The sequence below is a fragment of the Chlamydotis macqueenii genome, chromosome 12 (assembly GCF_036417535.1).
Source record: "Chlamydotis macqueenii isolate bChlMac1 chromosome 12, bChlMac1.mat, whole genome shotgun sequence".
In the NCBI taxonomy this organism is placed as follows: domain Eukaryota; kingdom Metazoa; phylum Chordata; class Aves; order Otidiformes; family Otididae; genus Chlamydotis; species Chlamydotis macqueenii.
The window spans coordinates 6,209,280-6,224,655 of record NC_141567.1 but is presented as its reverse complement, the minus strand read 5'-3'; the positions used below and the strand labels follow the sequence as shown (position 1 = coordinate 6,224,655).

The window sequence follows — 15,376 nt, the reverse complement described above, 5'->3', positions numbered from 1 at the left end:
GTAAGGATGAAAACTATTCATCGTTGAAACAAATGATCACAAGAAGTTGGATGATCTTCACCATCCAAGTTTTCAATTCAGTAATGGATGCTTTGGTAGAGCAGAAGCTGTAACCAGCGTTACTTGGTCTTTGTTGCAGAGCAGGCGATTGGTAATTTTTGCCTTCGGTCTGTTCCTCTGTAGGATTTTTCCTTGCAAGCCCAGCTCTGACAATTGTAGCTCACCCATCACGAATTGCTGGTTTAGTGCCAGAGGTGTCCCCTCCTGGCCTGCCGCATGTTTCACACACTTTTAAAGTCTTTGGCATTGGGACTACCTCAGTTTTGCAGTCGTGTGACAGTTTCTTTTGCAACTATCCCTGAATATCTGGGAGCAGCATGATGTTGTATGGAAAATCACAAAGCTGTGGTAACCCCTTGAGTGCATTTACACATCCTGTTTATTAACTGTCACATATTTCAGAAACAGAAAAATTTAGAAGCACCTTTCATTCAGTGCAGTAGAGATTTGGTGTCTTCATTTACAAGTTTGTTAATGTGCATTAGTGGGACACAAAAGACTTAATTTCTGAATTTGCTGTGTGGTATTGTTTTGGTTTTTTGGTTTTTTTCCCCTGACATGCTTAATCTTTTCTAAGACCCCTTTTGTGTTTTTGTTCAGGCAATTAATGTAGAAATGAAGGTTTCTTAAATCAGAATAGGCATGGAAGATTTGAAGTAGCACACTGATTATATAATTAATTCTCAGTTGTAGATTCATTTTGATGGAGTTAATTCTTTCCCAGAGGCTGAAGACCAGTTTTGGTCCACCCACAGTGCTGTAATCAGCTAAGAAATAAAGAAGAAAAAGGCCTTGAAGGAATGGAAGTTTCACGACTGCTTTTAGGGAAAAAAAGAAATGCCAGAAGCAGGCAGGATATTTTATTTTTGATTCAAGCAAAACCTTCTGAGCTGTGATTTTGAACCATGGGTATCCAAATCCTGTTTTCAAGCAGCATAGGATGTTGAGTCCAGAAGAAATCAGAAAGGAATGATACCTGAGGAGGATGGAGAAAAGTTTTCTGGGTGGTGGCACCTTGCACAGATGAGGAAGTATGTTTAGTGGAAGATGTGTTTAGGATCACTTTTTACATCTTCCACAAATATGGTAACATTCAAATATAGCTTTCTGCATGACGGTTGCCCATTTGCTAATAAATATGGACCAATTTTTTTCTTCTAAAATATTTGGTAATAAATAAGGACTGTCTTCTTGAAGGACTATGAACTCTATTACTGCTTTTGACAGTGTTTTGTGAGGTGCTGACTTCAGAAAGCGTAAACAGCACTCCAAAACCTAAATAATTTGGAAAATCTCATTTGTTGTACTTCATGTGTCTGCTCCTCTCTTGCTTACCTATCCTGTAGATGTGTTTAGACTACAAGTTTCCAGAATAAAACAATAATAACAAAGAAAAGATGTTGACAGATTTCTAGGATTTTCAAATGATTCTGCACACGTATTGCAGTGCATACTACAAGGGCAGTTGTGAGCCCATTTTACTCTCCAATAACTTATTTAATTTACAAGGCTTTCTAATCCCAGTCTGTCTCTGCCTTTTCCTTGGTTGGCCATATTTTGTATTATAAATCAAAACCACTGTTGTTTAGGGGTGATTTTAGCATGCACGCTTGGTAAGAATATGCATGCCATTGTCATTGCATCTTAGGAACTAGTAATTTCTGTTTTATTTTCTTAGCCTGCTTGGTGGCTGCAGCAGAAGTTATGTTGTATTGGTTAAACTGCATTATCACCACATTTCTAAGGTCAATCGAAGACATGTAAATGAAGTCAGCATGATGCAGATAGAGCTGGCAGATGATCTTCCTTGCAGTTCTGGGTAGCAAGAGTAGGCTTGCCCTGGAATATCACTTTAGATAAAGTGATTTCTTTGCCTCTTTGAGTTTGGACAGAGTGAAATTCCCACTGCCTGGTTCTTCATGAACTGCTCCCCAACTCCTACTTCCAAGTTTGATTCAAGAAAGCCAACTATGGCTGAGAGATCGTTGTACCATTCTAGTGGGTGAATAGTTAAAAATAATCCTAATGTGTCATTTACATTTGAGCCTAACAAGGTTATAACTGGAGCTGTGTGAAAATGACTTTTTGGTGCTATTTTCACATAAACCAACTATTTATTTATTTATTTTGTTCCAGGGTTATTTCACACTCCAAGGGTTTCATTTTTGTTGGTTGTTTTATTAATGTAAAAATACTCATTTTCACACCCAAATGTGTGATTATTTAAAATGCTGCTTCTATTCATTGTGCACTCACTTGCAACCTAAAGGCAAATATTCAAAAGTCTGGAGCCTGATAATTCTGCCATGGTTTGGCTGGCTTTTCAAACTCAAAAATTGCTGTGAAGAGAAATGGGCAGTAGGTAATTCAAAGGGTTACAAGGGCTGTACTGTCACGTTTGCCTCTTAGCATCCATGGATGGTTCCTATGTTGTTCCAGCACACAAAGACACATGCAAACCTTCTCACAGCATGGAAGTACCAAAAGGCTGTAGCAATGAACCCTCATCTCTCTGGCCCAGTGCAGCTTTAAGTAGCCTCTGACCCTCTTTCCTGCATGGAGAAATAACATGGGTTCACAGCACAGAAGCAGAATTGCAGCAGTGTTGATCAGAGTGTCTCTGGCCCTTGCTTACTCCCACCCACCCTTTTCCCTGCCCTGACTGGTGAGGACCGTGGAGAACATGGATGCAACTTGCATTTTACCAGCATCTCCCCTCTTTGGGCACTGACTGGTTAAAACATGACTTAAAATGTCTTTTTTTTTTCTAAATTGAGCTGATTTTGGAGAGTCTAAATGTGATGTAAAATCAGTGTCCAGAGCTCTACATTTTGTAATAAGTGAATGTTTTGCTGATTTCTTGCTAGAATATCTGCAACCACACCAATTTGCATGCCTGTATGTGTGTTAGATTGCTGGCAAAGAAATGCTGAATGCTGATAATTGTATACTGATTTCCAAGGCTGATTTAAGTCATTTTTGATTTTTAATTCATTCTGTGCTTCCTTTTTATTTCTGCACATGTATAGTAATGTCCTGTAATGTTGTTGCCTAAAATAAGCAATAAGAAATGAAGTTGAGATGGCTGCTGTAAAAGGAAAATGTCATTTTTTTTCCTTTGATTTTTTTTTTTCCCCAGTAAAAGAATAGGTCTCTGTATACTGAATGTTCAAAAAAATATTGCATTCACTATCTTGCTGCTAATTTATATACAGAAAACAGCATGGCTGTTGGGAGCCTACAAAGCATAGAAAAGTGATATTCAGAAGTTCTGCACAATAATATTCTTGTCCTTGAGAAGCACTGAGCACCCAGCACTCCCCTACAGGTCAGCTGGACTCAGGGGTGCTCAGCATCTCTTCTGGTATGGCATGCAACTGGGTTCTTCAGTGAAAGCCTGGCTTGAGATCATGCAGTCGATTTGTGTTAGAAGACTGAGAAACCTCTGCCCGTGTGCTGAGGAAAGGGAAGGAAATATAGGCATCTATGTCTTCACATTATTTGTATGTGATAAACCCAGAAAGCGTGTCCTCTTTTTCCGTCAGTGATATACTTGAGTTCACGGATGCATCACGATAGTGGAAATCTTACTTTCTTCACGTATCTGTGAACATGTTAGCAAATACTAAACATATAAAACATTTTGGTTTTCTTTTTTTTTTTAGGAATCTGATAAAAAGGGGTTAATTGACAGAATCCACATGGTCCAGGAGATCATCATAGCTGTTCAAAGCATCCTAGAAGAGATAGCATCGTTTGGAGAGAGGATTAAAAAGTAAGTGCTAATTTTTTCTTGCTTAGTCATGATTTGCAGTGAAGCAGAGCCAGCAGGACTAAGGTGGAGTGAATTTCTGTCTCTGAAAATGGCTGCAAGTTGCAGCAGGAGAGCCTGGGCGGTCCTGCCACTGTTCCTTCTTCTCATGGAGTCCTGTACTCCAAAAACATTTCCAAAGCATGGAGAAGAAAAGCCATGTGCTCTGCTCTCACATTCACCCATTTGCCCAAATTTCTGGTCTTAGTTGTGTTCTGTGATGGGATAGGAAGTCATGATGCCGCACACACAGGGAAAATACTGCTTGAAGGTGTGAGCACAGAAGTATCGGGCTTTTTATTTCCTTCAGAGAAAGTATGTAGGAATTGATGGTTGGTGGTGTCTTTCCCACGCCCTCCTCGCCCTGGCCTGGTTACAGGGGTTACCAGTCACTTATTTCCCTGCCCAACACATTGATGTTTTTTGGTCTTTACCATTTTGAACTGTCTGCTTCCTGCTGGTGCCAAAAGGAATCCTCAAAGGGGTTTTCTGGGTCTTGTTGCAAGGATAGACACATAGGGTACTCTAGACCTTACAAAGGAGGGAGGTGAAGACCCTAAAAAAAAAATCCCACACATAAACACACACAAACTTTTATAACTCAATCTTTATTGGAGCTTAATTGACCCACGTTGTTTTCTGTTTTGAACACAAAGTGATGGTTTGTGATCAAGGCACACTTTAATGAGGAGCTGGGTTCAAGCTAAAAATACAGCAAAAGCATGTGCTGTGGTTCCAAGCCGGACACCCCAGCTGGGGTGGAAGTGGCCCAAAGATGTATTCCAGTCTATGAACAGGGCACTGTTCTGCCCAGCTGCATGGCAGGAAGACTCAAAGTGCTTAAGCACTATTAATTCTTGTATTCATTTTGGTAACAATGGTCTTAAAGAACACATTGGATATTACTGTGGATACCCGATGTAATTTCAGAAGAATTCCATTGTAACTCAACAGTAATGTACCATTAAAAAATTGCCACCAAAGTTTTTCTGTAAGTGACAGACTGAATTGTGCTACAGTTTCCATCTGTCACTCTAGTTATACAATCATTGAGAGTTTTAATAGTTTAACTGAATTGAGCTGTTTTGCTATTTTTTTTTACTTTAACTTAAGCTACGTTGATTGATAATGATGGGTCTTCTGCCACCCATCTTTATTTAATATTTAATACATCTATTGAAGCTTAAAAGTAATTCTTTTAGCGTCCTTTTAATTGTATCTGTCAAGGGAAGTTTGTTATATTTTATAGCCTAGTAAGTGGTCCTTGTTCATTCTGTCTTCTTCCTACTCCCCGTCATTGTGATGTGATGAAGTTGGCAGGCAGATTGTATGAAACGGAGATGCTCAGATCTGTGAATCCACCTAGGGACTGGTTGGCATTCATGTAGTCCAGGTATCTCAATATTTGGTCCATGCTGTAGAGATGGATCTTACAGGGGCAGAGAAGGACAAAATAACTTCAAAAATGGGTTAGCGATAACTGCTCACCTTAAGTCCACTGTGGGCTTACAGATGAGTGATCTGAGTGAAAGGAAGACCTGTTTTGTGCTACAATGCTGCAGAAGTCTGACTGTAGCAACTGAGCCTCTTGAGTGGTCTCTTTGGGAAAGATCTGGTGCAGGTTGGTGTTGTGCAGAAGCTTGGACTGCTGCTAGCATACTGTGGCTTACCAAAGACAGCTTCCTATATACAGTGTAGTAAAAAATTGTTGAAAATGTCAGGAAATAGAAGCAAATATATAAGTGTTAAGAGAGATTTATACAGAATGTTAATCCTTAATTGTATACAGAAAAAATGACTTTAACTGCTTTCTTAAGGTTTAGCATCAGTCATAGTTAATCCATTCCAAGTTGGTGGGGTTGAGTCTGGCTACCTGCCACATTTGAGCCATGCACTGACACACATCCCATGTTGTCTCCACTGTGGCCCGGTGGAGTCAGCTCAGATGGCTCACATGTGTGGTGTGGCCTCATCTCCAGGTCAGATAATCTACCCATGAATAATGAAGAGCTGACCAGTGAGCAGAGGCTTGTAACAAGTGCAACACATCTAAGAAGAAACAAAAACAACTCGCTACATGCCAAACAACTTCACTGAGCTCCCCAGAGACTATCTTCTCTCTCCTTATCACAATATCTTCTTCGCAGGTATCTCCCTTAATCCATTATAGCATCCAGATGCAGGGATCTGCTTATCCACCTTCCAAAGGCTCTGCAATTTACCGTGTGTTTGAAAGTGCCGAGCACTGCAAAGAGGTCATTAAATTATTATTGGGTAGGAGAGTACGAGCAGAATCATTGAGAAGGACTATTGTTTTTCTTTACAGCACATTCAACTGGACGGTGCCTTTCCTCTCTGTCCTGGCCTGCTTGGTCCTGGCAGTAGCAACAGTCATCCTGTATTTTATACCACTGAGGTACATTGTTTTAATCTGGGGTGAGTACTCCACCGTCTCTGATTTGCATCCGATAAATGCAATATATATCTACAGAATGAAATGAAACATGCTTTAAACAACCTGTAACACAGACAGTTAAGTGCTGTTGCTTAGAGATGAATAAATACACTATGAACTTCTCAAAATTACTATTTTTCCCACCTCCTGGGTGATCCGATGATCTGCTTTTCTTAGGGTTCTTTATAAGTTTTCAACAGTACCATAAGAAGGGCATTAGTCTAGGTAAGCTACTTTGAATATTGTTATTATTATTATTATTATTATTCTGCAGGAGAGTAATTAGCTTCCTGGTTCTGGAGCCCCCCAGTTGGGAAAAAACTTTCCTGGTAGTGTTGTGAAGAGTAAGATGGTCTTTCACAAAAGGAGATGACATTCCAGCTGTTGAAGACTTTCTTCATCTCAAAATGGCCTTCTGTCTTATTTAGGGTGATAGCTTTTTTTTTTTCTTTTTCTCAGCCTTGAGGTACAATGGCTGAGAACATAGCGCAGGTAATCCTCACCGAACCACTGAAGCTCAGCCCCGGTGTGGCTCTGGGCTGTAGGGATCCCCTGTCACCCTTCCAGGGCTGACTGATTTGCAGCTATCTTGGTTCTCCTGGATGCAGAAAAGGGAGGGAATGAAAAGTTGGCAGTACAAAAAACCACTCTTGGTGAAAAATAAATGAAATAGAGGATTCAATCAAACAAAAGAAAGGGCAAAAGGGAAGGAGAGAAATTGCTGGGAGTAAAAAAATAACAGTAACAAAATATTGCTGTTCTTGTGTGGAAGACATGGTGAGTACATGAAAACTATACATCCATTCAACATCATCTAGACTGACAGGGCCTTCAAATATGATACATGTTGAACAACTACCCTGTGGCAAAGCCTCAAAAGACCTTATGGTATTTTCTGTTTTTTAAAAATCAGGTACACAGAAAATTGTGTTGGCATTTTGCTACAAGTATACGGCTTAAAAGCTGAATCTCAGATGTGAAGCAGGTACATTTCAGAGAGAGGAGAAGGCTGGAGCAGCCATCATGTTTGAAATAACTCAGGAAAACTACTATGAAATGTCGGACAGGGGCATGATGGAGTTGAATGCTGTATTATGATTCTCAGAGGCAACCAACATTTTGAATTTTTTTGCAAGTCCTTAAAATGGGTTAGCTGATTTTCTTTGCGTAATGGTCCTTTGCTCTTCTACAGCACCTTTACATGGGCGCAGTACTAGTTGCTATTTCTCAGTGAGGAAGTGGCGGCAGTAGGGTGTTTAGCAACTGTATTGGCACAAGGGGAGAGCTGGGAATGGTGCTCAGGTCTCTTGCTTTCTCATCCCAGTCCATAAAATAGAGAGAGCACTGGCTGAGGTCTGCTCATCACTCTCTTTCCCAAAGGCAGGAGAAGAGAAGACCTCACGATCTCCACAGTAATATAAACGGTACACTCCTATGGATCTTCTCCCACCAGGGACCACCTCTGATAGCTGAAGCATAACTAAGTCCTTAGAGATTGCTGGTAGCACTGCTGCTGCAGTTAAGAAGCCAAATTATTCACCCTAAGATCAAAATAAAGCAAACCTTGTGATAAGTTTTTACAGTTTTCCACAGCATCGTAATATGACCAGCTTATCAAATCTAGTTCTGCAGAGACAGGACAAGCTATACGACATGATGAGGAAGGGAAGCTTTCATTTTCAGAAGAAATAGAAGGGAAATAGCCTTTATCTTGCCCAGATCTCTTCACAGTCCTGCAGTTCACTGGGCATGAGGAGAAGGAATGTCTTTGGTCATATACGGTAGCAGATTTACAGTAGTCTCAGCTGCAGATTTGTACATTCTCCCCAGAATACCCCCTAGAATGAATGCGTGCTGCAATCTCTTTTTGCCATGTTGTTGACAACAGATGATCCCCAAAGCAGAGAAATACCTTTATAAAGAATGCCCTCGACTTCCTCCAGGAGGCACTTGTGAATGATTCCCCATGACAGGGAACGTGTGCATGACTTTCAGTCCAAGGCACTGTTTTCACACTAATTTTTTACTTGTGAATTCCTCTTTCCTTTTTCACCTTGCCTGAACAATTTAGAAGGGAGGGAATAGAAAGTGGTTGTATTATTTGTTTGCTTTTTTTTTTTCCTAGGCATAAATAAATTCACTAAGAAGCTTAGAAATCCCTATGCCATTGACAATAATGAGCTACTAGATTTCCTCTCCAGGGTACCATCTGATGTTCAAAAGGTAGGTAATGAGTGGCCACTGCCAACAGAGGCAACAAGCGGCACTGAGAGCAGCTGGGTGCTCGGCTTGGGGAATACGATGCCAATCCACTTTTGAATAACGGAGATAAGGAATCAGGGAAAATCCACAAAGGGAGGAGGGGGAGGATGTTAGAAAAGAGGGGAGCCAAAATCCTTTGTCAGAAGGATAAAATGATTGCAGAAAAATTATCCTGAAAAGACCTACTTAAAAATGATCTGGAAAATCACCCAGCGTGGTTACTGAACTATGGTTTCCGTCACCTTTCTGCCTCGGGTATTTGTACAGAGGGAAGAGAGAAATAGTCTTTTTGATAGAGATAACCATCCAAAAGGATTTGCTGAATTCTTCCCTTTCTAAAGCTGGGGGGATGGGGATATTATTTCCATGACTTTGTGCTTACTGTGGGGGTTTTTTTTATATCAACTGTCTCTCAAAATTCTTCCTCCCCGCCCACCTTGACCTCCAGACCTCCCTTGGACAATGTTCCGCTCATCATTTTCTTTAGAGAAAGCTTTGAGATGTGTATAAAATACTCTGTGGTTGATCAGATCAGTCTTCTGCCATTATAGAATTATAACTTTTAATCTAACCAGAATCTATCCTCCCTCAATTTCAGTCAAGTCTCGTCTCTTCTCATATTTCTTTTAAACAACAACACTGTCTTCAGTAATCTAGCCTATCTTCCTGGAAATTGTTTGAACAATAAGTCCTTTAGAATGTCAAGATCTGTTTATTTCTCTTGGAGGAAGGAACATAGTCTTTCTGGGTAATGAAGCCACGCAGTATAAAGGATTCTTTCTTTTGTTTTAATCAACTGGAATCTGTGTCCTCGGGCCCTGATCCCGATGCACTGGGTACCACTGACATTGTACCTTCCTCTGTGAATCTTGGTGCTTTCACTGTGAATAAGGAGATCACAATCTTGTCTGTACTGATTTTACTGTGTTACCCACGTGCAGTGTCGAAGTGTCTGGTAGAAACAAGGTTGGAAAAGGCTTCTGGTGACTTTATCTCAAGAGGCCACCAGTTAGGGTAGTGGTGGCACTAATAACTTCAGAGAAATCTTGCCATAGACTGGTGGGAGGGGAAAAGCTAAACAGAAATGATCATAGGGGCATTAAGCTTCACTGTATTTGTATTTTTTGTCATTGCTCTTGTAGAGCATGCTGGATTTGCAGTGATGGTTTGCATATGCCCTTTTAGTGTTTATGTTTAAAGATAAGCTGGTTTTCTATTTATGCTTTATTTAACCTTTACATCTATAACATTTCCTTGAGTGGTTTCTATCATTTTGGGACTCTTTGAGCTCTCTGAGGAAAATGATAACTATTTTCTATGAGGGAGAGAGTGATAAAAGTTCCTAGGATGGGACAAACCTCTGAGTTTTCCACTACTGATAAATAAAGTGAGCCTGTGTGACAGCTATACGTTCTAGTGAAAAGTCATCCATGGCAGCTCCAAAACCCTTCTGTCTGCTTTCTTTTATGTGCTACCAATGCATCATCCTTTCACTGTGGTACCGCAATGAGTTAGAAATTACCTCTGTCTGTACATTAGCCATTTACAACCCACATGTGTTGGACAAAAGGCAGAGGAGGAGTGAAAAAGCTGGCACGTTCAGGAGAAGTTTCCCATGACTTCAATGGGAATACTTTTCTGTAGCACAACAGACAGTTTGGAGATGTCACCATCCCTGTCAGTTTATCACATGTGTTTTAACCATTATATTGCATATGAAATTGTTTTGAAAAGTGGAGGCAACTTTGTCCAGGTTCTATTTGGGAAAATATTTTCCTTTTTTGAAACGATTAAATACATCAGCATCCCAAGGCTTGTGTACAGTTTTGACAACTGTCATCTTACTGCATATTGGGATCCACTTGAATTGAGACTCCTGAGAGAAGTTTATTAAACTTACAGGTTAATGCTAGAAGAAGAAGAAAAACAACTCCCAAACCAAAACAAACCCAAAAGATCTACCCTACATTGCTGAAATCAGGTAGAACCCCATGTATCTCGTTAGAAAAATCTGCTTTTAATATTTTTGTTTCAAGAAATGATGCATGACTTCTCAAATCCTTCCTGCAATTAATCCCCCATGTTCCTGTGTTTAGAAAATGATTCATTACTTTTGAACCTTCCTTAGTTTCCCTTGGTTTGTCCTCGGGGAGCCATTAACACACACTGTAGTGAGCTAGAGTTACCTAACTGCGAACGTCATGTCTATTTGTTTTTACAGGTGCAGCATGCTGAATTGAAACCATACAGCAGCTCCAGTCCCATTAGGAAGAAGCGGAGTGCACTATAGGATGCAGCGTGATTTTTGGAATGCAGCATCTCTCTCCATGCTCTCCACGTGTGCACACGCGCTTCCCCTCTCCCCTTCTTCTTGGTTTAGAACAACACTATAATCACTTCCACAGACTTTTTTTTTGACTCTGGAAGATGTGGGTTTTGATTAACACCTATGTTGGGTTGTCTATTTTGGGCTGTATTTTCGATGTGGAGTTGAAGGCCAAAAAAGAGGAAGGTGGAACATATGAACTAGTTTGTGGGGTGGAGAGGAGAATGGGAGAGAATGTTGCAACTGCACTTTTTTTTTTTCTTTTATTCTTTTCCTTCGATTACAGAGGCAAGGCTGGATGTGGCAGCCCTCCCTGCTTTATGTAGGAAGAGATAATTCCCGCTTAGTGTAGCAGATCAGCTGAGCTGATGTGAGGAGATGCTCTGAACCAGTTTTTAACATACCCAACAGATTTACATTAAGATATGAAAGCTATTCTTTTCTGAGTTAAATCACTGTGCCTAGAAAGGTTTAAGCTCTGAATTAACGAGTCTTTGATACCCATCTTCTGTTCAAGCAGTGTACATTTTAAAAAGTTTTTTATCATAATTAGCAGAAAGAGCTAGAAGCTCCAACAGTATCTCAATATTTCATCCAGTACTTGTGGGTTTTGCTTTTCCCTTTTCCTTTTCTCTTCTTTTTTTAAAGCCCACCCTGTGGTTAACTCTTTGGATACTGGAATCATTGGAGATCTGTTGCTGGCAATGGATAGATGAGAACCTTCTGCTGTGAAAGGATTAAGAGACTGTAGAAAAGCCTAACTCACTGACCTGAAAAGACTCTGTTGACTTACTTTTTATAATTCCATCTCATCAGATATTTTCAGCATAGCTGTTGTTTTCCTGTCTAAATCCAGAGGGGCCAACACTACAGATCCAAGAGAAAAACACTTGATAGCCTTAAAGAAACAAGTGCTCGTGTAGAGAGAGAGCACGGTGCCCAAAGATGTGGTTGTGCAATAGCGTGCAGGCTTTGGTCCACCACTGATATCTCGTTGGAGTCTTGTGCTTCACAAGGAGAGGATCAGAAAGTGAAGTCATATGAAAACTGAGAAATGAAGAGGCAGGAGGAAGGACCTCACTTTCTGTTCTGAGGAGAATGTGATTTGCTTGCTTTTACCAATCTTTTAGCTATTGTGCTTTTGCTTTATATAATTCAGATAACCAGCATTATTTGTGCTGTTTGAAGAAATTGAAACACAGAATCATGTGTAAACCTGCTTAGTCTTGGTGAGAGTATAGCCCTTGGTCCTGTAGGTACTGTAGGATGTTGTGGGAGCCACTTCCCACCACAACAAGTTATTTGTAGCATGAGAGCTGGAATTGCTTCTTGTGATTCCCAGGCAGGTATTACCACCAGCGTCCCCTGGGGTGGTTCACAGTACAAAGAAATAGACAATCCCTAAATACAGGTTTCATTTTGATAAGAGAGGATTTTGGAAGTCACCTAATTAAAGGTAAAACCTCGCTTGTGGGTCTGTGATCCAAATGGAGCCACCCTGCATGGTCCAGTAATACAGTCTTGTAGGCTTGTTGCATGCATTTGAAGAAGGAAAACTAACACCAGAGTATCTTCCGCTGGATTATTAGCCAGATTCAGTGATTTTTCAAGAAGTTTATTTTTGAAAGTAACAAGCCCCACTGTGCCTTTGAATAAGGAGAGGTGCATTTTCTTAGACTGGATTGGATAAAGAATGTATTTTGCTCATGCAAAGCTCTGTGTAGCTGCATATGGAAAGATAGAAAAAAAAGATTATCCTGGTTTAAACAGCCACAAAAATGCCTCTTTGTGTGCACGTTGCTTGTGTATCCATGCGTATACAGAGTTGTGTATAAAGAAGAGCACATCTATAATGTATTTATAGGTGAGTGTGTGGGGGAAAATGGGTGAATTATACAGATTTAAAAACCTTGAAAATGTTTATGAAAAATGCCAAAGATTCTGAAGCTTATCATCTCGCGTCTGTTCTTCTTCATTTTGTATCTTTCCCGGCATGTCGCTCTGGCTGAGCCAGATCTCTGCATGATTTGATTTACTTCGAGTTAATGAAGCTGGTTGGAAAGAGCCTTGTAGAAATTATAAAATCTCCAGTAAATCTCCTTCTTCTACGTACAATAGATGTCCATGGACCCCTTTTGTTAGACCAGTTTCTCAATCTTCTGTGTAAACAGTGCCGCATTGTCTCGCTTTAAACTATCATCTGGTTTATCATGCTGCAGTCTTGTTGTTTTGTACGGACCAAAGTCAGAGATATTTAAGCAGGCATGCGAGATCTGATTGTTCATTTGAGTGAAAACATTCAAATGCAGGAAAAATTATTTGTTTATTCAGAAGTTGGGACTGATACTTTATTTTTTTTTTTTTTTCCTCTATAGATTTTTCCACATGGAATTGATTTCTTTTCAGGCAACAGGGTGATGTCTTTTTTTGTGTGTGTGTGTAGATATGTTGTGTTTCAGAATAATTTGTATTAGATTGTTATGCTGGAGACATACCAAATGAAGGGATTTGGATGGTCCAGTACCTATGTATGTTGTAATGAGCTCTTTGTTTTGATAAATGTTGTTTGAAATGAAATAAACATTTGAGGTTAAGCTGATGCTTTTAATTTATCTAGATTAGGAGATATGTTTCCCGTTCTTTGCAAAATGCTTACTGTGCTATAGTATTTAGTATCTGACTAGGTAAGCACGTACCTCCCTTGACAGTGCAGTGTAACAGCTAAGGGTGGAGATTACTTGAAATGGAGACTGTGCTGCAGCGGGAGATGAGGTAAAGCCTTACCCTACCTGCTCACAACTATTTAGTAGGGACTCAGTGCCCTACCTAAAGAAGAGGACGGTTATGTACATTTACTGCACGCTCTGGTAATCAAACTCTTCATTTAGATTTTTCAATTGATTCTTAAAGCAAGAATATTAGTTGATAAATATCTCCATGTGGCTATTTGCCCATGCAAATTATGAGTTTTTACATTAATCTATTCAATGTAGAGCATGGAAATGATAAACTTAATTTTTTAATTTAAGGTAGTCATTTCAGTGCAATATGTACATTTGCAGTTTAAACTTTCTAAGACAAGAAGACATTCAGAAATATAAATCTTAACTGTGGGTCTTTTGGATGCATGTGGGTTACGAAATCAATGGAGATGACGGAATGTGACTAAACGTGTCCCCTAACTGTACAGCGTGTAAACAACTGTTTGACATATATATATATGTGCAAATGCAGTATGTACTCGTGTTTGCCCAAACATAAGCTGCTGCTGAAGGTTGGTTCCTTGAATAATTGTGAACAGGATGGAGGACTCTGCTCCCCTATGGATCACTGTCAGGAAAACCCAGTCACCGAAACGCACCTTGTGGAAAGCAAGGAGACAACTGAATAAAGCGAAGTTGGTGGAAATGTCATGCACCTTTTCTTTTTTTTTCTGCTGGCAAAGCTCTGATTTAACCTTCAGCTGTAGCCGTTCCTCCCTCTGCTCCCCACCCACAAAGCAGTGGAGAGCTCAGGCTCTGCCCTGCTGACGTGGGGCAGCACTGCCCAGCAGTCTGGCACCCCTGCACTGGGAAAGGGAAAGCGCTTTCCCATAGAAATCGGACTGACTGATGCTAATTCACTGCCTTGGATAACAGTCCTAGCAACTCCCTGAATTGGCCTGTCCCACTAGAAAACAGAGACTTGTCATTTAATTTCCTGTACTCTACATGGGGCTATGGTCTTTTTTTGGGGTTTGGTGGTTTTTTTTTTTTTTTTTTTTTTGTTGTTGTTGTTGTTTTTTTTTTTTTTTTTAATTTGGAGGGCCCATCTAAACATTGCCACAAGTGGAACTGGAGTTATTTTCCCATCAGACCGGTAGGCTCACACCAGGGAAGGAATTTGGCAGCTCTGATGTGTTAAGAAAAAATCAACAAAATACATGCTAATCAAACCTTAACCTTTAGATTCTCCGCCCTTTAAACTAAGCTGATAGACTCTTTGGGAAATGTTAGCTTTGACTTTAGAGACTATGGCATGTGTTAGAAGTGAATCCTGTTCTGAGTTAATGTGGTACATGTATTTTATCTGTAAAGCTACGTATGTCAGGGCCATGGTGCATCTACCCCTTCAAATCACACAGGGACAGGATAAGAATATCTGCTCTTTAGGATCCTTAAAGTTAGCAACTCGGATGGAAGCTGAGATACTACACATGGTTGTTAATCTGCTGTATTGCAGATGGAGTGTTTTAATTGGTCTCAAATTGGGGTAAGTTAAGCCAGGTGAAATTCCATCATTTTGGGATGAATTATCTGCCTCTACAGGTTAGCAGTGGGGAAGACCCTCAGTAGCAACAGTAATTATATAGTTCAAGGAACATGTGAGCAAAAGATTCATTTATGATTAATGTAAATATTCACAAGTATTTAGAAATAATGTTGTAGTGAAAAAACAGCCTCTTGAGATTATAGGATTTTAA

The 15,376-nt window shown here is 40.1% G+C and overlaps 1 protein-coding gene across 2 annotated transcripts in view; it reads left to right on the top strand.

The window, feature by feature from the left end:
• Positions 1 to 14,327, top strand: part of MCTP2 (multiple C2 and transmembrane domain containing 2) — a 121,363-nt gene extending 107,036 nt beyond the window's left edge. For both annotated transcript variants that reach the window (XM_086757271.1, XM_086757272.1), the window contains 4 exons: positions 3,726 to 3,835; positions 6,198 to 6,307; positions 8,452 to 8,549; positions 10,810 to 14,327. In XM_086757271.1, coding sequence (XP_086613397.1) covers positions 3,726 to 3,835; positions 6,198 to 6,307; positions 8,452 to 8,549; positions 10,810 to 10,878 — 387 coding nt within the window. In that variant the 3' untranslated portion in view covers positions 10,879 to 14,327. The remainder of the gene's footprint in view (positions 1 to 3,725; positions 3,836 to 6,197; positions 6,308 to 8,451; positions 8,550 to 10,809) is intronic.
• Positions 14,328 to 15,376: the final 1,049 nt, after the last annotated feature.